Raw genomic sequence first — 23,471 nt, 5'->3', positions numbered from 1 at the left:
AGGATGGTCAGCAGCCCCTGGTCCCCAGATAATGCCTGTCTGGCTGTACCAATCCAGCCCTTTCTCAAGCCCTTGGCTGCTGAGGGATTTCAAGGCTCCAGAGCACACATGGGGGTGTCTCAGACACCAGTCCCAGAGAGCCAGAATGACTCTGGATAAAAGTATTTCTATGAGGAGGGCAGGGGGCAAGAGGGTGGAGCTGTGCACCCCAAGACCACAGTCACACAGGGTCAGTCCTGCACCCTCCCTGGGACAGGCTCAGGAACCCGTGGGAAAGGTCCCATTTTACCCCGAGCTTCCAAGCTCTGTATGTAGTTCCTTACCACCTTCCACACTGATCCCAGGCTCCTTGGCTAAAAGTCAGAGCTCCTACCTCCCTTTGCTGTCTCATCGCTCTTGTTCCCCCGGTCTCAGAACACACTATGAATTTCCTTGTGCCTCTGTCCTCCTGGTATGGAGCTTCCCATCTGCCCTCCACTACTTTATCCCCGCAACCCCGCCCCATCCTGCAAGGCTGTACTTGACATGCACATCCCCAGTTGTGTCACCTCCTCCAAGAAGCCCACCCTCACTCCAGGCCCAGGACTCAGTCCATCTGGTTAAGGAGCAAACTGGGCAGAAACTTCCATCCTCAGCAACCAACCCTGAAACCTGAAGCCTGCTCACCTGCCTCAGAGGACTCTGGCCCTGCCACGGAGGAGTGAGGTGGAGTGGTCAGTGTGTGTGTGCGTGTATGTGCACACGCGTGTGCACGAAGGCTCGTTCCAGGTGGGAGGAGAGAGGAAAGAGGGAGAATCACGAGGAGAACAAGATGTGAAAGTGCTCAAAGACCAGTTGTTCTGGTGACTGCAAGCATGAGCGCTGGCTCAGGCAGCCTCTGGTTGGAGTCCTGCCTCCACCACTGACACGTAACTTCTCTGAACCTAAAGGTCCCACTTGGTAAAATAAGCTGATAACAGTACCTCAAGAGGAGTCAACAAAAGCTGTGTGCGACTAACTCCACACAGGCCCCGGCAAGACATCACAATAACAGCTAACACTTCTCCAGTGCGTCCTATGTGCCAGGAGGCAGTGTTCTCAGTCTACACATAATTAACTCATTTAAATTTTACACAGACCACTTTATGGGCTGGATACTGTTATTCTCTCCACTTTGCAGAGGAGGAAACTGAGGCACAGGGTTTTTGTGACTTCCCTAAGTGGCAGAGCAAGGATTCGACCTAGATTCACTATGCTATACTGCCCCCTAGGTATTGCCCAGGGGGTAAAGGCCCATTGAATGCTAAATAACAACAATATCTCTATTTCATCTATTCCAAACATCTCTAAAATGTTAACATCTCTAAATCGGTGTGCCTCATAATTGATGGCAATTATGTGAAATCTTCCACCGGTATCTCCAGGTGAGATTAAAAAACAAACAAAAAAACACGAGCTTCGATGCAATGCAATTTATAGTCATAAAAAATATACTACTACTCATTAATGCTAACAAACACAAGTTCAGCCTGTGCTCATATCCATTCACCCATTTCTACACAAGGAGAAATGAGATCCAGAATAGGAAAGACGTTTTCAAAGTCAAGGACTCCAATCAGGTTGTGGGTAACAGAGGTGAGTGGATTAAGTACAAATTAAAAAAAAAAAAAAGTGCAAATTGGTGGTTACAAACAGTCACGGGATGTAAAGTGCAGCACACGGAAGACAGTCAGTAATGTTGTAATGACTAGGTATGGTGCCAGGTGGGTGCTGGGAATACCGGGGAAACACTGTGGAAAGCATGTTACTGTTCTATGTTAAAGTTCAGAACACTATGCTGGACCCCTGAAACCAATACGAAACACCGCAAGTAAACTGTAATTGAAACATAAAAACAGTAAAATTTTAAAAAGGACTCAAATCATGCAAGAGAGTAACCAAAGAGATCTAGGTGCGCGCACGTGCGTGTGTGTGTGTGTGTGTGTGTGTGTGTGTGTGTGCTGCGTGTGTGTACACCGAAGTCCTGCACACATTGCGCCCCTACCCAGCCCGCTATTGCCCTCCTGGTGTCTCCTGCAGGGAGAGCTGTTTCCTCATCCTGCCCTGCAGCCTGGAACAGCCCTCCTGCTGCCCACCGATCCATCACACAGGCAGGACGAGGGAGCCAGTGAGTGGCAGTGTTGATTTTCCGGTACCAGTCGCTTAGGCAGCTGCCACAGCCACGTGTTCAGGAATCTGCCCATGTGCCCAACGCCCCCAGTCCCTGCCCTGGACCTCGAGCCCCTTCCCTTGGTCCCCGCCAGTTACCAATGGCCACAAACGCGTCCTTGACATCCCCAGACATCTCCTTCTTGATGACGTGCTCCACGTCATAGTTGGTCATCTTGATGAACTCCTGGAAGACTGGCCCCAAGAGAAGCCCCAGAGGGGAGGTGAGCTTCAGCTCAGAAGGAGGGGGGAGACCACCCCTCCCCCGCACCCAGCTCCGCCCACAGGCTGTGGAAAGGGGCAGCAGGTATGGCTGTGCCTAGTGCACCATCATTGAGGGAGGAATTTCTGACCTCAGGCTGCTTTGGGCTCAGAGCCAAACCGTGTCAAGTCAGACACTGCCCCAGAGCCTTGGACAAGTTCTAGGAACAGGGCCAGGGCAGTAGATGAGCGTGGCTCCCAGTCACAGCTCTACCGTGAACTTACTGAACGACCCTGGAGGACCCCTCCCCGTTTCTGGGCTTCCCATCCTCCTGTGTCAAGTTGGGACGGAGATTACTCTAAGGCTGCGGTTCTCAACCTATGGGTCGCGATCCCTTTGGCGGTCGAACGACCCTTTCACAGGGGTCGCCTAAGACCATCCTGCATATCAGATATTTACATTACGATTCATAACAGTAGCAACACTACAGTTATGAAATAGCAACGAAAATAATTTATGGTTGGGTCACAACATGAGGAACAGTATTTCAAGGGCCAGAAGGTTGAGAACCACTGCTCTAAGGAATCCTAATGATAACGCTGTGGCAGTTACTATGTGCCCGGCACTGTGTTAAGTGCTTCTTGTGAATTACATTTGTCATATCCTCACAGCAGTCATGCGTGGTAGGGCTAAAATCCCAGTGTATAGCTAAGGGAGCTAAGACACAGATGCCGACTAACTTGCTGAAGGCCCCAGGGCTAAGTGGGAGACTCAAATCCAGACAGTCCGGCCCAGCCGGTGTGGTCGACAAACGTAGGGTCTTCCTGCGGACTGGAAGGGGAGGGGTGAGGCTCACCTCTCCGGAGGTGCGGGTAGCTGCGTGTACACAGGATCGTCATGAAACGCGTCTCCAGGGAGGTCTTGTCTCCGCTGCTGGACGTGTCTGCTATTTCCTGCAGGGACCGTGGGGGCAAGGAGTGGGGAGGGAGACATGGGAAGGCCTTGGTTATCCCTCACTTGCATGTCTTTGCCTGGGCCACGGGCAGTTAGGAGCTGGGCTAACCCAGCCCCCCCAGGGACACTGACACTGGCCCCTTCTTCCTTCCTCGGCCTCCTCAACCCCCACCAGTTCCCAGGATCCCTGGGGACGGACACACAGGGCTGAGCCTCAGGGCCGAGGACTGCGACCCAGGGGAGGGGCGAACAGGCACTGGGCGTGGAGACGCGGGAAGCGTGTCGTGCACACGGCAGGGGGAAGTGGCCCAGCTAGTGTTTCCCGAGTGTCGGAGTGTCACACAGACTAACACACCACGTCTATGTGTCCACAATGATCTAGCCAGCTGCAGCTCTATTTGCATTGATTCAAAGTTTCCCTTTAAAAATAACTGATTTCAGGTTTAAAAAAAGAGTCCATTTAAAGGAAATATTCACAACTCAGGAGATGTAGCACAAATCATGTGGGAAACGAGTGGGTAAAGTCAGGGAAACACTTGCCTTGGCCCATATGTTACCCAGAGGGGATCTTAAAGGAGAGAGAGAAGCTGCGAGGCAAACCCCAAATCACCAAACCCCAAATCACCGCCTGACTCTGCCCTCTCAGCCCCGCCCAGAAGCACAGGCACAATCAGACTTCATTCAGGCCTTAACCCACGGGGAGACCACGGCACTCACCAAGATCTCAGCAGCCACCTGAGAGCAGGGGGGAGAGAGGGGGGGAGGCAAGAGTCAGAGGAGGCCCGGAGAGGGTGGCTCTGGGGGTCCTGGGGTGCAGGGACAGGGGCCTGGCTCAGGGTGGCAGAGGTCCCGAGAGGCCCCAAGGGGACTCGGGACCACAATGGGAGCAGGGAGGAGAGAAAACGTGGTTCCCTGACCTTTGGGCTGGAGATCAACATGGGGATAGGCCTGGGAATTCATTACAAAAATGCTCACCAAGGGGGGAGGGGAGGACACGGAGCAGGGCACTCTGCCCATCGTCACCCGGGCAACCCAGGCACCTCCAGGCCTAGTGTGCTCCTCTGCAAGCCCTGAGCAGTCAGACTTCCTCACACCTGCCCCCACTCGGTGGAGGGTCCTCAGGAGACCTGCCACTGCACTCCCTCAAGTGACAGAGAGCAGACAGGAGAGCTGAGGCCTGGAGGCGAGGGGATTTACAGGGCACACAGCCCATCAGGGGGAAGTGCCAGCCATCCAGTCATTTTACAGGGACAGCGTTCATCGCTGCCTCAGGCGGAGCACAAAGTCTGTTGGGACAGGATTTTGTTAGGCAAGAACCACGACCTGGAATGCCGGGGTGTGAAATGTGGCCTCCCTGTGCACCCCAGGCTGAGTTCTGCCTTTGCCCACGTTCCCAAAACTGCCGACTCTTTCATCTGTCGGACAGACCAAAACCATCCTCTTCATGAACTTCCCAACAGCTCTCTGCTTTGGAAAGCTTCTTTTCATTCCAGAAGTCGGCAATGTCCACCAAAACTTAAACGGCATGTGCTGCTGGATCCAGCAGCGGGTGGCTGGGACCGGCCTCACAGACAGACTGGCCAGGTCTGCGGAGACAGCGCACGGTGCTGCCGCCGCCGCCGCCGCCGCCTTCAAAACAGGGAACAACCGGGCACCATTACTGACGGCTGGTTACCCAGGCCACGCATGGCTCATCCAATGTGAGAAAGGAAATCCACACGGCTATTTAAAAGAACGAGAGTGGCCTGCAGTGTTGATAAGGAGTTTCCATTTAAATTAAGCAGAAAAGTGTAGCCTAACAGGGCATAACTGTGGCTAACAGTGTTCCTTTTATCTAGATAAGGAGATGAACACACACTCTCTCCTCCCTACTTCCTGGGAAGTCGTGTGGAGGGACGGTCAGGACACCGCTGACCGCGGTTAGCTTTGAGGGGGACTGTGGGGGGAAGCTTTTGCATTTTATTTTATTGTTCCTGAAGTTTGATGTTTACATTTTCTCAGCATGGGAGTATGTTATTCTTATTTTTTATTTTAATGTCAAATCGGAGTTATCAGGGCTCCTAGGTTTACGGGATGCGTCTGGTTTTTACTTATACTTTTCTACATTAAAACTGCCCGGCTTAGTAGCTGAACGTCGACCCTGAACCAGGAGGGTTCCTAGTCAGGGCACATGCCTGGGTTTGGGGCTCCATGTGCAGTGTGGGGGGCATGCAGGAGGCAGCTGGTCGATGGTTCTCTCTTCATTAATGTTTCTACCTCTCTCTCCCCCTGCCTTCCTCTCTCTGAAATCAATTTTTACAAAGGTTAAAAAAAAAACCAAAACCCCAGTAAGAAACAAACAAACAAAATGATGTAGCTGAACCTTAAGGACATCATGCCAAGTGAAATGAGCCAGTTACAAAAGGACAAATACTGGATGATGGTGACTATTTGACCTGGAGTAATCAAATTCACAGGGGCAGGAAGCAGAGCGGTGGTTGCCAGGGGCTGGGGAGAGGGAAATGGGCAGTTATTTCATGGGCACAGAGTTTCGGTTTTACAAGATGAAGGGTTCAGCGGATGGACAGTAGTGATGGTTACACAACGATGTGAATGCACTTATTGTCACTGAATTGGACACTTACAAATGGTTAAGATGGTAAATTGTATGTTATATGTATTTTTATTATGTGTCATACACATTTTACCACAATTTTTAAAAAAGTTATGCTAAAAATTCCTAGTATTTTATTTTAAGAGAGGGAGATGTTTTAAAAATTTTAAGAAAAAGGAATTAAGGTATCAAACATTCTTCATTTATTTGGGTCAGAGAACCTCAGGCATATGTTTTTCAAAACACCTTTAAAATAATAGTATTTGTAATATGAAAAATGTAGTGGGTTACTAAAATAATTTTCCAGACAGTCAACACAAACACTTTTCCTCATTAGCCTAGCTACTTCATGTAAAAATTAATCTGGGCTGTTCCTCCAAAAGTTAAGTCATCCACTCCTAGAAATATACCCAAAAGAAACAAAACATATGTGCACACAAAGACTTGTACACAAATGTTTGCATTCTTCGTAATAGCCCTAAAGTAGAAACAACCCAAATGTCTATTAGCTGATAAATGGATTTTTAAAAATATATATATTCATACAGTGAAATATTGTTTGGCAATGGAAAGAAAAATATATGTGGCATAATATGGATAAATTTTGAAAATGTTATACTAAGTGAAAGAAAAGTCACAGAAGACCACATATTACATGATTCCAGGTATGTGAAATGCCCAGAATAGGCAAATCTTAGAGACAGAAAGTAGATCGGTGGTTGCCTAGGGCTGGGGGGCTGCGAGGAAATGAGGAGTAATTGTAATATGTACAGAGTTTCTTTTGGGGATGATGAAATGTTCTAAAGTCGACTGTGGTGGTGGTTGCGCAAGGCTGTGAGGACACTAAAAACAACTGAAGTGTACATTTTAAATGGGTCATTGTACTAGTATGGTGGATGAATTATATTTCAATTGTGCTGTCATATTAAAAAATACAATCCGGGGACTAAACTGTCTAAAACTGGCCACAAATCTTCATTTCACTCTTCGAGTATAACTAGAAAAGTTATAGGTATTCTTTTGTATGGCCACAATTCATTTCACAATTAGATTATCTATATTATTTATTGCTCCAACCAGAACATGGAGAGAGAAAGGGAAGCTATTGGCAATGACTGTGGGGCAAGAGGTGAACATGGACATGGGTCACCTGTTCACAACAGACCCAGAGCCCCAAGAGCTTGTTCTGGAGGCCCAGGTGAGAGTGTGGAAAGGGGGAGGCATAAAACAAGCAAACACTGCTAAGAACTAATGTGCATTATCTAGATTTTCAGGGGTCAACGTGGTTCTGCCTACCAAATGCCTTCAATTTTTGGATACATTTTCTGCCAGCACTCCCATTTCATCTCTAGAAATCGAGTCAAGGGAAAAAGTCACGCATGTGATAAGAGAGTTGGCTACTCGGATGAGGGCTGGTTAAATAAAGTGTGGCAGATCTTAAATGGGTCAGTATATAGCCATTAAATGATGGTGATTTTTAAATATAATACGCCACAGTTTTATCAGGATGTTATTTTTACATTTTTAACTATTAGAAATCAGGAATGACAACTAGAACAATATGTTCCGAAATGTTAACAATGGTTATTACTAGGTTCTGGATTTTGTATTTATTTTGCTTGTCTCTATTTTCTAAAGTTTCTGCAAAAGAATGCATGTAACTTTCCTAGTTATAAGGAATGAGCCCCCACTAAGGCCAGGGTCTAGCATCTGGAAAGGCAGCAGAGTGGGGCAGGGCTCTGGTTCCTTTGGTTGTTTCCACCCAGATTCTCTCTCATCCCTTCTCTTCCCCCAAAGCTGCAAGCGAGGCTCACCACTGCCCCCTGCTGGTAGCAACTGGAAGCATATTCTCATAGGCAGACCAGGCACCAAATTTCCAGAAGCATTGAGACAATGGATTTCGGGTGAGCTTTAAGGAGTAAGCCAGGTTCAGAGACCCTCAGCAGCACAACAGGGCCACTCTATTGAATGAGTGAATGAAATCCAGCCTCAGAAAGCCACTCTAGGGGGCTGGGTTCCCAGGTTAGTCCCTGAAACATCTCATGATGCAGCTGGCATACCCATGAATGGAACCCTGCAGCTTCTGGCAGCGGACTCCCAAACCAGGGGCTGGACACCTGGACGATTGGTTCGGAAGGTGCAGGGAAATAACTATATTGAGTCAGGCAGGCCTGGGTTCAAATCACACTATGGGCACTTAGAAATTGTACCCTTAGCTTTGTAAGGAGTTTCATTTTCCTTCAATAAAAAAGGGGGGGGGGCATAAAAAAGTACAAAGTAGTCTTAGCATCATACTCAGTACTTAGTAAGCATTCGAATAGCTCTATAGTTGTCAGGTCACAGCTAAGGATGCCTCCGGCTCAGGTGCTGCAGTAACATTCCACACCTCTGTTGGTGGAACTGGGACCTGACTCCTAATCCATCAGAGCTCTCTTCAACCCACAACTGTAAAAGAAGGGGCTGGGCCGTAGCCGGTTTGGCTCAGTGGATAGAGCGTCGGACTGCAGACTGAAAGGTCCCAGGTTCGATTCCGGTCAAGGGCATGTACCTTGGTTGTGGGCACATCCCCAGTAGGGGGTGTGCAGGAGGCAGCTGATCGATGTTTCTCTCTCATCGATGTTTTTAACTCTCTATCCCTCTCCCTTCCTCTCTGTAAAAAATCAATAAAATATATATATATATATATATAAAAAAAGAAGGGGCTGGATCCGCAGGCTGTGGTGTCTGTGCCAATCCCTGGACCTAGAGTTTTGGGGCTGGGAATGGTTCAGGAGAAAGAGACAGAGCCCAGGACCTGGGCCGGGCCAGAAGGAGCTGGGATCAGGGCACAGGTGAGTGGGGACAGTGCGGATGGCCTCAGCAGGGGCTGCCAGCCATAGGGACACTCAGGCACAACGGATTTGGGATTGTCCAGCCTCTGTGGGAAGCCACCCCCAGACTTCAAGCTCCCCAAGCCTGAGGAGCAAGGCAGAAGCGGAGAAGCCAAGAGACCCGAGAGAATCCCCTGCCCCCTTATTCACTCAACAGCAAATATATACTGCGTTCTGATCACGTGCCATTTCAGTACACCAGTGAGCAAAGCAAAGACCTCAGCCCTTGGGAAACTCACTTTCTAGGTTCTCCCAGGATATGGCCTTCAACCTTGGTCCCATTTCATAAATAATAAACTAGGAGCTGTAGCGCTCAGGCCCCCGTCCCAGCAAATTCCCAGACCTGCTCCCTCTGGGTTAATTCACCTGGGCTACTGATTTGCGGTGTGACTTGCAGGGGTCACTCGCCCTCTCTGGGCCTGTTTTCCCTCTGTAATACGAGGAGTTTGACCTGGATGATCTGTAAGTCCTTCCAGCTCTCAAGGTCTGGGACTCTTAGCCTAACTCTTCACACAAGAAATACCAGTAAGACCAGCACCCCATCCCCAAACATCACTCGGACAGCTCTGAGGGTCTCAAAATCTCACTTCTAAGGGTGGAAAGGGGCAAGGGGCCCAGAGTCCAAGTGTCTGCCCATCAAACCACCCATGCCTTTGCCAGAGCCTTCCCCACTCCCAGATCCAGGGCCTGGCATGGACGGATGTCAGCTGAAGCAGCTGGGGTCTCACCTTGGCATCTTCCCGGGCCTTCTCCCGATCTTCTCCTCCCTCCTCACGGTTCCCCTGCAGCAGGACCAGTGGGAAAGGTCAGTCCCCAGACATCCACCCTCTCTGTCCCTCAGCAGCCACAGGAACCCTTTCCCTCAGCTGGAACGTGGGGACAATAATCCGGCCCTCATGGGGTCGGCTTCGTGAGCACTGCATGTGAACGTCTGGGAGGCACTTGGCCCAAGGCCCGACTCAGACCCAGTGAACTTGCATCAGGGCCTGGCACCCGGGCTGTGAGAATTCAAGAGAGGGTGGTGGCAGCCCCTGGGTAAGAACACAAGGAAAGGTCACCCACATGGCTTCCTCTTGTCAGCCGAGTGCCCAGAAAGCCAGGCTGAGGGCCATCCCGGGAGGGCTGCCCGGAGAAGGTGGCACCAAACCAGCTTTGAAAAGTGAACAGTGGAGAAGGCTTTACACGAGGAAGTAACTGCCTCAGCAGTGGGACTGAGTTGGCAAGAAGGGAAGATCCCCACTCTTCCTCAGGATTGGGCTCCTGTCCCCTGCCTCCCAGATAGCAACCCTGCCCTCCTCCCAGGGCCCCAGAGGGCCAGCAGGCCCGAGGCCATGAATCACCCACCGTAGCCAGAGAGATGAGGATCCTTCTGAAGTGGCCAGATGTGTCTGAGCTCAGAGCATCCTCCAGGGACTTGTGATAGTCTGAGACAGAGAAAGGGGGTGCGGGCAGCTGTGGGCCAAGAGGACTGGTGGGGCGGACCTAGAGGCCCAGACTTGGTGGGGGTGGTGGGGATGAAGGAGTTTGTAGTTGGTTCTTGGGAGTATTCAGCCATCTGCTGACCTTGACACCAATATGCCCATTGGTCCTTCACCACTCTCTGCTCCTGTCCCAGGTGAGGTCTCGCCTCTCCCATCAAACAGCCTCCCTGTCTTCATTCTCTCTTCCACCTTCCCTCCTGCATGACAGTTGCTGGCCCCACAAGCATAGCTCTCACCTCACAAAATCTACCATTTTAAAGCTGCTTTCAAGAGAAAAACTTTAAGCACTCTTGATCGGTACTGAAGGTTCTTCAGAATAATATAAGGTCACTGGTGAAAAAATTAGTAAGAATTTCAAGATGGCAATGGTGTGGCACGCAATCAAGCATGCGCCTTCTGAATGCAGGGCCCCATGGGGCTGCCAGGCCGCCCACCGAGCTGCCCTTCCTCTCCAGCAGCCGGGGTGCTCTCTCCCCTCAACTCCCAGACACTCTTCTACCCTCAGGCCTTTGTCAGGCTGGGCCTCTGTCTGGAGCTCCCTTTCCCCAGATACAGGGCTGGCATCACCCACGGCACTTATCAAAGCCTCCTGGCCTGAGAGAAGGGAGACGGCAGAGCTGTGGACGAGGTGGGAAGCTGGCGGACCTAGCTGTTTGCCCACCCGCCTCCCAGTAGTGCTGGGCCCAGGCCTCCTTCCCACGACTCACCTTCCTTGTAGGCCTCATTGATGGCCTGGATCTCAGCATTGGTCCGAGTAGCTAGGATTTCGATGAGAGTCTTTTCATCGGTGCCGGCTCCCTGGAATGTCAAGGTGAAGAGCATTGGAACCACAGCCCTGATCTGCGTGCAGAGGCGCGCATGCTCCGAGAAACCACCAGGAGGTGAACACTCAGGCCACCAAGCCCTCCAGGATTTCTCCCCTTACCCAGACGCAGACCCCAGACCACAGACCTTGGCCCAATCAGGGGCAAACATGCCAGCTTGTCAAGATTTCCGGAACCTCCCACAAAAATTGCTGCTTTTCTTTTTAAATGTTTTTATTGATTTTTAGAGGAAGGAAGGGCGGGGGAGGGGGGGGGAGAGAGAGAGAGAGAGAGAGAGAGAGAGAGAGAGAGAAAGAAACATCAATTGGCTGCTCCTGCATGCTCCCCACTGGGGATTGAGCCCGTAACACAGGCATGTGCTCTGCCCGTGAATCAAACCGGTGACCCCTTGGTTCCTGGGTTCACAGTCAACCACTGAGCCACACTCGATGGGCAAAATTTGCTTTGGCTCAAAATTTAAAATGAAAAGAATATATGGTATATGGGTACTTGTACATAAAATGCATATACCACGTGTACATTTCAGAATATAAATATTTACACACGAGTATATAAAAGGAACAGAGGACACGCATCACAGGATCCATGACTGGTCTCTGGGTAGATGAGGGCTCACAGATGATTTCTATTTTCTTTTCATTTGCTCGGTGTATATTTTCTCAAGTTTTCACAGTGAACACGTACGGTTTTGTCAGAAGAAAGAAGGAAAAAAATATGCTCTATTTGTTTATATTTGGATGTATCAGTGACACATGGACTGATCCATTAGGTCTTCGGGACTGAGGCAGCTGGGGAACCCGCTCCTCAAAGGTCCCCGCTTTGAGGGAGGGCGACAAGACCGATGAATTAATCAATCGGTAGATGCAAATATCTGTTAAACACCTGCCATATGCCTTCACTGTGCAGGCTGCTGGGCTATGACTATAAAAACAGGGAAGTCGCCCTGGCTGGGTGGTTCAGTTGGTTGGAGTGTCATCCCATACACCTAACGGTTTCGGGTTCGATTCCCAGTCAGGCTCATACCTAGGTTGCAGGTTCAATCCCTGGTCTGGGCGTGTACGGGAGGCAACCGATTGATGTTTCTCTCTCACATCAATGTTTCTCTCTCTTTCTCTCTCAAATCAATATTTAAAAAAAACATATCCTAGGGTGAGGAAAATAAACAAACAAACAGGGAAGCTGTTTTCTCTGTCCTGGGAGGTTACTGCCCAGTGGTAAACTGGTCCCTGAGTTCTCTGCCCTGAAGCAGACTGAGGCTGCTGAGATCTCTAACAGCCTCTTTATTAAAAGCTGCACTGGTGAGGCCAGCCTGATCCTCAGTGCCCAGACACCCAGGGTCTAGCCCAGTGATGGCGAACCTTCTGAGCTCGGCGTGTCAGCATTTTGAAAAGCCCTAACTTAACTCTGGTGCCCTGTCACATATAGAAATTTTTTGATATTTGCAACCATAGTAAAACAAAGATTTATATTTTTGATATTTATTTTATATATTTAAATGCCATTTAACAAAGAAAAATCAACCAAAAAAATGAGTTCGCGTGTCATCTCTGACACGCGTGTCATAGGTTCGCCATCACTGGTCTAGACTCACCCTTCTCTCAATTCTGTGTGGGTTTTTTTTGTTTTTTTAAAGTCATTCGCTTTTTTTGTCTAGGAGTTTTAAAAGGACAAATAATCTCAACTTGCTTTGCCAGGGAATGTTTGTTCTCTAAATCTATCAGAGGCCAAAGCCCTAGTGATTTTGAGGCAGGATAGTAAGAAATTAGGGAAACTCCTGGCAAGTGGAATGAGGGAAACTGAGACAAAAACAGCTGCGTAAGGCTGAGCTAATGAATCACAAGATCCTATCTTCCCTAACCAAGGTCACTTGGGAGCAGATGGCTCCCCAATCAGAGAGTGAGTAGCTTAAATCCCCCTTCAGGGAGACAGATAACAGAGACCCAGTTGATGCCATCACTGCCAGCCAAACTCCAGAACAGATGAAGTCAGGGGAATAAGTAATTAAAAAGCCCAATTAGAGCCAGACAAACCCAAGATAAAAGTAAAGCAGTGAAGCTGACCGGAGATTTATCCCAAACTCCCCTATAGGCTGACTTCGATGCATCAGCACGTTAGAGGACACGCCTGGAAAGCTACTGAATATTCTGTTGAGACCCTGCCCCAAGACCTCCCCTAAAACTCCCACCTTTAGAAAAGAGACTCGAACCCTCAAGACCCCGTGTGCTCTCTCTCCCTTGAGCACACCCACGCCTCCCCTTTCCTCGGTGCATACTTTTGCTTTCCTTCTCCTACCTAAACTCTAAGGATCCCCATGAGACTTGCAACCAGGGGAGCAGCGGCAGCTTGTCCTGGGCTAACCCTCGGAAGCTGTCTCTAAGGATTCTCCTTTTACCCCTGTAACTTGTTTCCTGAGTCCACGCAGCCCAGCATGGCTCACTTCTTTTGCCTCTGCAACTTCCTTTCCTGAGTCCACGCAGCCCAGCCCAGGTTCGCTCCTGTTGCTGTGACTGTGCCTCTTCTACATCAAGCTTCCTCTGTTTCACTGTCCCCAGCTCTAATAAACATAATCTCAAAATCTCCTAGACCTGTGTTGTGACATCTTTTCCTGCATCAAGTCAAGAACCCACACATTCCAGACTGTGCAGGGCAGACCCGCCTTGGTCCCGGTCCCTTTCTGGTGACAATTTCATGTAGTTGTCAAGTCAGGCTCTAGAGCCAGACAGATCTGATCCGAATCCCAGCTCTACTACTTCACAGCGCTGTGACTTTGACCAAGCAACCTAACCTCTGAGCCTCAGTTTTCTCATCTGTGAAATGGGGACAAAAAAAAGAAAAGCCTTGCCTTGTGGGTTGATGGGACAAGTCACTAATCGAAAACACGCAGCCCAAGTTAGGTGCTACTATCTGCTCTTATTAAAGGGTATTGGCTCCTGGCCCCGTTGGAGCCTTGGGAAGCAAAGCAGCCTCAGCAACAGCCAGGCTGGGACAGAACGCCCTTTCTCGCTACTCGCAGGGCCAGCCTTCAGAGCGAACGGCGCCCTTCATACCTGTGACCGCACTTGACCCTCTCCCACGCTGAGAGGGCAGGGATGACTGTTTCCATTTCACAGCTGAAAGCACACAGGCTGAGAAGTGTAAGTGGCCCAGCAGCACACAGCACGTATGTGGCCGGGCCAGACTAGAATACAGACCCCAACGGCTGCTGCTGTTCCTTCCAGACCCACCCCGCTTCCTCCAGCTGCTCCAGGAGCTCCCTCCGACCCCTCTGGTTACTGGGCCTGTGGCACCACTCGAATCAACCACAGTAAAAGCTGAGACTTAGGCAGAATTCCTGGGAGGAAGGAACTCTTTCCACTGGAGGTGCCCACTGCTAGGATATGCACAAGCCATCACACCGCCAAGGGGAGAAAGGCTGGCTGAGAGCCAGGAGCCGCAGAAGAGAGGGGAGTCAGGGTTGGGGAGAGACAAGAGTCCATCCATTTAACATTGTTTTTGTCCCTGGATTCAGCCATGTCTAAAACCAGACCAAGTCCTGTACTTTTCAGTTATAGGCGCCAACATCCCCTTCTGTGTTCAAGACAGCTGGAACTGGGTGTGGGAGGGGCTCTACCAAGGAGTTACAGCCAGCCCACCTAGGCTCTGAGGAGCCCCCGTGTCCCTCCAGCATCTGCACAGACTGGACCCCATCCACTTGCTGCCCACACTGTACCTCCATGGCCTTCTTCAACTGCTTGGCATCGTAATGGTCCGGTGGCAGCATCAGCCCCAGAATCAGCCTCGCCAGGTCTCCAGAAAGCTCGGACTTTAGGTCAGCCATCAAGTCCTGCAAAGGGCAGAGCCGAGGTCACGCCAACAGTAGCTCTTGCCCACATGTGACCCAGGTCAGGGAGGATATATGGAGGAAACAGGGGCTCCCCGTGGGGGCAAGGGCTCATGGGAGCCTGTGTCTGTTTTTGCTGATGTTGGGTTTACTGTTGAGAGGAACTCAAAAGAAGGTGGGGAAAACACAACTCGGAGGAAGGCCTGCTCTCCTCGGAGCAGCAGGCAGGGGAGGACAGGGGACAGTGCCACCTCAATCCGGGCAAACACGCCAGCCGCAAGCAGGCGCCACGAAGGCACAATGAGGAGTGACACTCAGCCTTGAAGCCTCTCTGTGCAGAGGGAACTGGGGGACGCCCGAGACACTGCATGAAAACAACGTATACCCTCGATCTCGCCCGGAGCCGAGCCTCTAGCAACTCCAAGCCATTCACGAGTGTTGCTGACCACAAGGAACTGGGGGGATGCAGATGTGTCTGCAGGCAGCCCATACCCAGCGATGGAGATGCTCTCAGAACACGTGACCACATGGGGCCCCCCTGCCATGAAGACCCAGGTGCCCCTCGGTGCAGAGCTGGCTGCGACAGGCCAACGGACAGCCCAGGTCCCAGGCTGAGTCCCTTACCCGGCCGAAGTGAGACTTGAAGGTCTGCCGAAGCTGCTGCCGCTGGGCGTTGCTGCGGTGTGTGATGATGTCGATGATGGTGTCCTCGTCGGTTCCTGGGTCAGAAAGCCACGGGCTCAGAGGCAGGCCTGCGGCCCAGCTCCCCCCACGCCCCCCACTGATGGGCCCTGTCAACCTCTGGCACAGAACTCCGTCTCTCAAAAGCATCTTTACGCTGTTATCTTTGAGTCCTAGATACACTCAGCAGATACCATCCTTCCCAGGAGACAAAGGAAAACGAGGCCCCGAGAGCAGGGGCCTTCACCCCAGGTCCCAGGGAGGTGCCCGTGGGCAGAAGCGGGGAAAGGGCAATGGAAGCCCCACCCTAGATGCTGTCCCAGTGGCCTTTCTGAGGACGGGCCATCCTCCACCCCAGGGTAGTTCTCCTACAGGACAAATGGAGGCCTGGAAGGGGTGGCCACCAGGGGGCACTCCCACCTGAGCCTGGGGACTCTTGGGTTACAGGGTCCACACCCCTTATTCTGCACGTGGGGGAACTGAGACTTGGGAGGCTTGAGGGATTTGCCCAAAGTCACACAGTGAGTCGGTGGCAAAGCCAGGACAAGAACCCAGGCCTGTGGGTCTTCCGCCTGCACTAGGACATTGATCCTGAGGCCTCCTTGGTCTCTGGGAAGGGACTGTGCCAAGTCCCTCACCAACCCCTCCCGGCCATGCCCCCTCCACTCAGGGAGCCAGGAGCTTCCTCAGGAGGGTGGAGACTCAGGGGCCCAGGGCTGAGCCCTCTGCTCTCGCTCCTGCCTGGCCCCCTGCCAAGCTCCAGAGGCGACCCGGCCCCTTTCACGGCCCCTTACCAAGCCCCTTCATGGCTTTCCTTAGCGCTTTGGCATCTGCGTCAGGGTTGAAGTCGTTGGCTGGACGCACAGTTCCATTCAGCTGCAAGAAGCAGAAATAGACTGAGCAGGTGCCTGGAGGCCCCCCGGGGGGCCAGGCCAAGAGAGGAGCATGCGAGGGAGGGGAGGCTGTCCCCACGAGCTCCAAACCAAGCAGCCTGGGGGGGAAAGAGGCAGGAGTGAGGGCATAGCAGACAGACCCTTGCCCGAGAGCTGAGAGGGAGAGAGACAGAGCTACGGCAAGTGCTGGGCAAGCAAAGTGTCCAGGCTCTTGCCCAGTCAGCTCTGCCCTGGCTCCACGGGGGCCTCCCCAGTCCCTCAGTCTCGTCCTGTTCCCAAGGCCCTCCTGCCTCTTAAAGAGCCACCGGCCCCCCGAAAAGACAACAGGAATGCTCTGGAATACTAGAACAGTGTTTCCCAAATTTTAGTCACCCCTGAATGACCTTCATTCTGTTTTCCATATTTATATACATCCTAAACTACTTAATTTTTTTACTGAATTCAATCTCTTTTCTGTTTTCCTTAAAGCATTCCTTTTGAAATACATTTAAATACTGCTCACGGGCAAGGCTTTCTGTCCAGGTTGTTCTCTGACGCATCCTCAGCAGTGCCGGACACAGTAAACACTCAAAAATACTTGTTAAATTGATGAATGAATAACATAATTTATATCACTATCCCAGGTAGGAAGTTGGTATCTATAAACCCAGGAAACTAAATGTAATACAAACAAAAACAAACAAAAAACCCACGTTGTCAAATACACATCACCACATTTAAGCAGGTGCCGTTCTCGCCAAAAGCAAGGCTCAGAGCTCGGAGCTGGCTCTGGCGGCGCTCTCTCTCTCTCTCTCTCTCTCTCTCTCTCTCTCTCTCTCTCTCTCTCTCTGGAAAAGGAAAATCAGCAGGTGCGGCAGAGATGCGGCACCGGCCAACACCCTCTCTGAGCCATGACCAGAGAGAGTGAAGAAATGAAGAGGAGCAGCTCCCTGCCCCGTGAGGTTGCGTGTAATTTCGTGCTGCGGAGGCCCGCTCTCCCGGCTAAATGCATTTCCCATGTAACCCCAGCTGATATGCAATGGCAGCTCTTGCCTTATAATTTGGGAAACGCTGTTCTAGAACATCAGAGCCCAAGAGCCCTTCAAGGGCACCGAGACCGCCATGTCCAGCACCCTCATTATAAAGGTGGAGACAGAGGCTCAGAGAGAAGCGGGGACCTGCCTAAGGGGGCACAGCGAGTATCCAAGGTCCCAGATATTTCCGTGTGGCCCGTGCTCCCACTCTGAGTGGTTTGCTCCAGGCACGTCTGTGAACACTCTCATCCTCGTCCTTTGTGGAGTCTGGGTCTGAGGGTGGTCAGGACAACCTTGAATCCTCCGGTGCACCCCTGGGTGCCCCTCTGTTCTCAGCTTTCATGCCTCCTCAGCCCAACTGTTGGACCCAGGAGGGGACAGGCCCCTCCGTGGAACCAGCCAGGTTAGCAGTTAGTGGGCCAGGACCCTTCCCAGCGTGTTAGAAGTCAGTGCAGGAAGCAGACGCCCACACCAGCGTGCCCACACAGTCGTCACTCCCGGGAGAAAAGGAAGCTTCGGATGCGAGAACCCTGTGTTGGCCAGCAGGGGGCAGCTGGGCGCTGACCAGAACAGCAGGAAGGTGCGAGCAGGAGAGTGGAAGCTTGTGGTCAAGCAGGAAGTGGGGAGGGTCTGACCTCTACTCGGCCCACTGCACTAAGCTCCCACATCTGATAGGCCACCTGCGCTGCCTCCGGGAAGAACTGGCCAGCAGCACTGGAATGGAGGGGTGGGGAGGACAGGAGGGAATGTCACCGTAGGCACCACACACACACACTCACACACAGCAAATCCATCTACCTTCTCCCCAGCCTATGCCTCACCCATTCACCAGAGCCCTCTCTCCTTCCATCTCTGAGGGCCTTCTGTCCTCTCTCGAGACCCCCTGCAATGCTGGCTCTGCCCAACAGCCTTCCTGCCCGGGTCCCAAGCAGGACAGCACTTCTCCAATCCTTCTACTTCCCCTCTTCCTGGTACTTTGTGAGTGATTCCTATCCAAGTCTCCCCTCTCAGAAAAGGCCATGCCCAACTTATGGCCACATCACCTCCACCGCTCCTCCTGCAACGCACCTGGCGTGTCGGGTGCTCAGTCAACATCTGCTGAACTGAACCACCCCCTGTGGCTCTTACCAAGGGGAACAAAGGTTCCTGTAGCCCTCACTTAACTGGACCCTGGCAAGCCAGGGACTCAGAGGTGGAAGGAGGGAAGGGAAATCTCAGTACCCACAGTTCCCTCCCCAGCACACTGGTCAAGTCACACTCCAATGTCATCTCTTCACTGGCCCACCACCCGGCTCATGTGCCAGGAGGAGCCCCCAGCCCTGCTCCCTCATGGCCTCACCTTTGTTCCCCGCACTCTACACAAGTGCGACCTCAGTTATGAAAACGAGCCAGGCTGGCCCTGGCTGGTTTGGCTCAGTAGTTAGAGTGTTGGCCTGTGGACCGAAGGGTCATGGGTTCAATTCCCAGTCAAGGGCATGTATCTTGGTTGTAGGTTCCCTACCCAGGTGGGGGCCCGTGTGGGAGGCAACAAATTGATGTGTCTTTCTCATAGTGATGTTTCTCTTTCTCTCTTTCCCCTTCTTTCCTTCCTTTCAACCTCTAGAAATCATTGGGGAAAATATCCTCGGGTGAGGATTAAAAAACAAACAAACACCAAACTAGGCTGTACCCTCTCATCTCAGGGCCTTTCCTCCATCCCAAACCCTCTCCTGCAGATGCTGACTTAACCACCCCGCTCCCCCCCGCCCCCTTGGGCCTCAGCCTCATTGTCTTCAGGAGCCTCTCCCAGCCTGGGTTATGCACCTCTATGTGCTTCCACAGGCTCACACCTTCCCCCCCTCAGGACTGTCCCGTACATAGGCCCTGGTCTGTATGCCTTTCTAGGCTGCAGACATCATTAGGTGCTTCCCACAAAGGCACTTGGTAAAATACACTGAATACATGAGTAGGGAGAGCAGGCATCTGTATTTTTGCCATTTAACGGATGATGAAACTGAGGAGCAGCTATGAAGCAGGCCTGGGCCCCGTCTTCTGGCTCCTGGTTCACACCCCCAGACTGACGTGCCAGGAGCAGACATCGCATGTGCAAGGCCACGTTCATGTTCACACAGACACTCGGACGTTCACCCGCGTGGTGCTCCTGGCTCGGGGAATCCCCAAGCTCATCCGCTCCATCCACTGGGGTGAGGGCCAGGACAGCCCTGGCCTGCCGCCCCCCAAGGCCACTGCCCCGGGGCCAAGGACCCACTTACTCATCGTCTCCCCCACACAGCTTCAGCAGAGCCTTCTTGTATTCGCCAGATGTGTCATTCTGGAAGGAGGGAAGAAAGCAGGGTTACCTTTCACCCAGCCCTGGGATCCTCAGACAAGGAGAGACAGTTCTGGGGAGCCGCAAAGAGGGGAGGCGAAACATTTATTCACTGTAACCCTGACTCTCCTCCTGTCTGGTAGTGGCCAAGACACCAAACAGTGGTGTACCTGCAAGTATTTAACAGCTGCTCTCTGGGGGGAAAAGCAAAAAAGCCCTGATGTGTAGCATCTGCCAATTTCTGGGTATAAATACCTCCAACGGACAATTCCAAGCACCAATCTGATTTCACAGACTGTGAAATTAAGAAGAAACGCTCATTGCTCATCTATCAGATAATCCCCAGCCCAGCCCTCCCAAAGTGAAGACAGGCCTCCATGCACAAAAACATTGGCAAAGGCAAAAAATAAGCAAACAAATGCACATTTAATGGAGGTGGCATATTCCCTCTTGGAGCTTCATAATGGACTCAACACATTAAAAGCTGTGAGAAATTCTGAGATAAAGAAACTGGCTTATCTTTGCTTATTCTAGTTTTTTCCCAAACATGTTCCCATGGAGCCCTTTTGCACATCATGCCTATAAAATTCTGCTTTAGAAATATACTTAGGGGAGCACAGCTTGAACTCAGAAAGCTTCATCCCATTCACCCCCCAAAAAAGGAGAAAAAAACCCAACTCTACATCAGTCTCCTGACCAAGTCTCATGAGCTGGACACCCCAGAGTCAGCAACTGGCCCAGGGCCAAGGGGTCCCCAATTAACTCCTCAGTGTCCCCGCTTCTTCCCCAAGACTGAACGCTCTCCGCCCTGGGGTGGAGTCCTCCTGGATTCAGCTTGCGTGCCCTTCAGGACCCAGCCCTGCCTTCTCTAAGAGGCGCCTCTCGGATTCACGTCTCACAAGCACCGGCAGACATTAGCTTCCCCGAACGTGCCACAGGCAGGGCTCCCAAGATCCCGGGACTCCAGCTTTCCAGGACAGCTGCTCCCAGCCCTGTCTCGGCAGAAAGCCCCCGTCTCGTCCCCTCGCCCCGCTTACCTTGATCATGCTGTAAAGCGACTTCTCATACTTGGTCCGGAATATCTCCCGAATGTCCAGCATGTCCAGCTCACTCCGGGAGACCATGATGCGGATCAGGGTGTTGTCCCGAGTCCCCAGGCCCTGGAAGACAAGTGGGTTTGGGGGACGGAGTTGAGAGGAGGCCAGAGCGCTGACAGCCCCCAGCTTAGTTGAAAATACAATTTTCCTAACAAAACGTTATGATCAGGAGCAAAAGAAGCAGAGCTTGGCCTTCCCTCCCTGTGTGTCCCTCCTGCTTTGATCTCCATCATTCCGACCCTCGTTAGTTTACCTCACTTTGTAGCTCTAAGGAATATATTGTTTCGGTTTGCACATCTGGGATCTTTGTAACTGTGCCACGGTGACCTTACTTTCCCTGCTACTCCTGATGGAGACTGGGTTGTTCCTAGTGTTTTCCTGACACGGACAATACTGAGAAGACTGTAAGAACACAGGCCACACCTCTCCAGGGCCCCACTCTGGCACCGGGAGACACGGACTAGGCTGCCCACCCCTGTGGGATGGCCACGCAGGGGCCTGGGTCTCTGGCCTCTGGCAACACATGCCTGTGTTCATTTCCCTGTGTGCTATGGGCATGTCATCGGTTCTCTGTGTCCTGGGTGTTGTCAGATGCCCAGAGTGAAGTCGCTGGGTCGTGTGTGAGCATCGTGACTCTTAGCGAACAATGCAAAAGTGCTTTCTACTTACCTTGGTCTCTATATGAACATTCTGATAGATTTTTTTTAAAGTGGGGTTTCCAGCCCACCTGGCTGGATGGATTGGGTGCAGGCTGTCACTGTGCCCTCGGCTCGGTCGGGAGGCCAGGGCAGGTACTGGGTGGGAAGGTGTGTGACCAGGGAGCATCGCAGGCTCTGGAGCTCACCTGGGAAATCTGCTCTCACTCTGACCTGCGGCCAATCCCCGAAGGCTCCCTTGGGCCAGTGGACCACAGGGACTTGCCCAAGAGTCCTGGGGCGGGGGGGGGGGGGGCGGCAGAGACCCCTCCCCGAACCCCGTTCACATCAAACCCATCGCTCACCTTCATGGCCTTGAAGAGCCGCTCAGCAAAGTACTCAGGGGTGCTCCGGATACACTTCACTGAGAAGAAGAGGTGGTTTCAGGAGGAGGATGGGGTGACCTGCCTCTGTTGCCATTGCTTAGGGGGCACCAAGTCCAAACCCAGGAAGAACCTGGCTCCTGATAACCTGCAGCCCCAGAGCATCCCAGACCTGTCCACTTGTACCTCAAACCCAGGGAGTAAAGAACTCAGGACGCGGGCCTCTTGTAACGTGGGTCATGCATTACAAAGACCCACTTTCTAGTCCGTTGGGGGTTCACAGGGAACTGGGCCAGGTGGGTGGTAGCATCTGGGCGGAGCAGGGAAAGGTGTGTCTTTAGATTCGGCTGCACTGAAAGGTACTGGCTGCTGGACTGCTGGACCCCGCGGGCAGAGTGGCCAGAACCCGACCACTGGAAATGGGGCTGCCAGGGGACAGCTCTGGGTGGGAAGATGAGGCCTGGGCTGTAGCCCTCTCCCAAGAAACACACACACAACCCAGGCTCAGATATGCGGGCTCTTGGAATGTCTAGATCGCAAGGGCCTCTGGGTCAGGCAGTCCGTCCCCTGCCCCCATTTGTCAGATGACGACACTGAGGCCCAGCAAGGATAAGAGGCTTAAGTCAACAGCAGATTTGGGAGAAGCCCAGGTTTGAATGTTGACTCCACATTGACCAGTCAGCTCCTGGCATCCCTTACACCGGAAGTTCATTACAAAACGACCCCTCGGCCAGTGACGCAGCCTCTGTGCAACTCAGTTTTCTCATCCGTGAAATGGAGGCAACGACAGTGCCCACTCCAGGGTCCTTTTTGAAGATCAAACCCTCAGCACAGTGCCTGGCACACAGCTCACGCTCCACGAAACCCACTCTCCTGGTCAGTGTTTCCTGACCCCGGCCCAGTGCTCTTTCTCGTCCCACCACACACTGGAGGGTGAGCAGGGGGAGGAAGCCGGTGCCTGAGGCTCGACCCCCGCCTCCCCGCCTCAGCGGTGCTGCTCTGGCCAAACCTTTGGAATTCATTGCCCAACTGCTCTCCCCTTTCCATGTCCACACCACAGGGTTTCTCTTTCCCACCCTCAGCCCCCTGCTCCTGGGCCAGCACCCCAGCCTCCCTCGCAGCCCCAGAAGGCAACATCAGGACGTACCCACAGCCAGCATCAGCTTCTCAAAGTCCCCAGACAGCTCCTCTCGGATGCTGGCTTCGATGGGCTTCCCCGTGGTCTTCAGATACTCATCGAACACTGAGGGGGACAGAGGGTCATGGGTGTCAGGAATGTCCCCGTGGCATTGAGAACAAACAAGGGCGTCAGGGGGGGAAGGCGCTGTGGCCAGGACGGAGTGCCAGCATGAAGGCAGGGCTGGTGCTGGGGAGGTGGCAAGGAGGTCGTGCACACACCAGCCACCTGCTGCGAATGCTGTGAGCGCCTGTGCACACCTCGGGCTCCAGCGTGAGGACAGACGGGACTTAGATGGAGGGGATAAGCATCCTCCTAATGACTCTGGTGAAGGACATACAAACCACTGCCCA

The 23,471-nt window shown here is 52.3% G+C and overlaps 1 protein-coding gene across 3 annotated transcripts in view; it reads right to left on the bottom strand.

The window, feature by feature from the left end:
• Nucleotides 1-23,471, bottom strand: part of ANXA6 (annexin A6) — a 49,435-nt gene that overhangs the window by 3,740 nt on the left and 22,224 nt on the right. For 2 of the 3 annotated variants that reach the window (XM_036313138.1, XM_036313140.1), the window contains exons 10-23: nucleotides 23,089-23,184; nucleotides 21,924-21,982; nucleotides 20,864-20,986; nucleotides 19,771-19,829; nucleotides 18,154-18,232; nucleotides 16,407-16,488; nucleotides 15,556-15,650; nucleotides 14,821-14,934; nucleotides 10,995-11,085; nucleotides 10,151-10,230; nucleotides 9,535-9,588; nucleotides 4,061-4,078; nucleotides 3,246-3,342; nucleotides 2,287-2,382 (exon numbers count right to left, since the gene is read on the bottom strand). In XM_036313138.1, the coding sequence (XP_036169031.1) occupies nucleotides 2,287-2,382; nucleotides 3,246-3,342; nucleotides 4,061-4,078; nucleotides 9,535-9,588; nucleotides 10,151-10,230; nucleotides 10,995-11,085; nucleotides 14,821-14,934; nucleotides 15,556-15,650; nucleotides 16,407-16,488; nucleotides 18,154-18,232; nucleotides 19,771-19,829; nucleotides 20,864-20,986; nucleotides 21,924-21,982; nucleotides 23,089-23,184 (1,143 nt within the window). The remainder of the gene's footprint in view (nucleotides 1-2,286; nucleotides 2,383-3,245; nucleotides 3,343-4,060; nucleotides 4,079-9,534; nucleotides 9,589-10,150; nucleotides 10,231-10,994; nucleotides 11,086-14,820; nucleotides 14,935-15,555; nucleotides 15,651-16,406; nucleotides 16,489-18,153; nucleotides 18,233-19,770; nucleotides 19,830-20,863; nucleotides 20,987-21,923; nucleotides 21,983-23,088; nucleotides 23,185-23,471) is intronic. The other variant, XM_036313139.1, reaches the window with a different exon arrangement.

Source organism: Myotis myotis, unplaced genomic scaffold (genome assembly GCF_014108235.1).
Source record: "Myotis myotis isolate mMyoMyo1 unplaced genomic scaffold, mMyoMyo1.p scaffold_m19_p_6, whole genome shotgun sequence".
Classification (NCBI taxonomy): domain Eukaryota; kingdom Metazoa; phylum Chordata; class Mammalia; order Chiroptera; family Vespertilionidae; genus Myotis; species Myotis myotis.
Note: the sequence above shows the minus strand (reverse complement) of the source record. Positions and strands in the feature narration are given on the sequence as shown.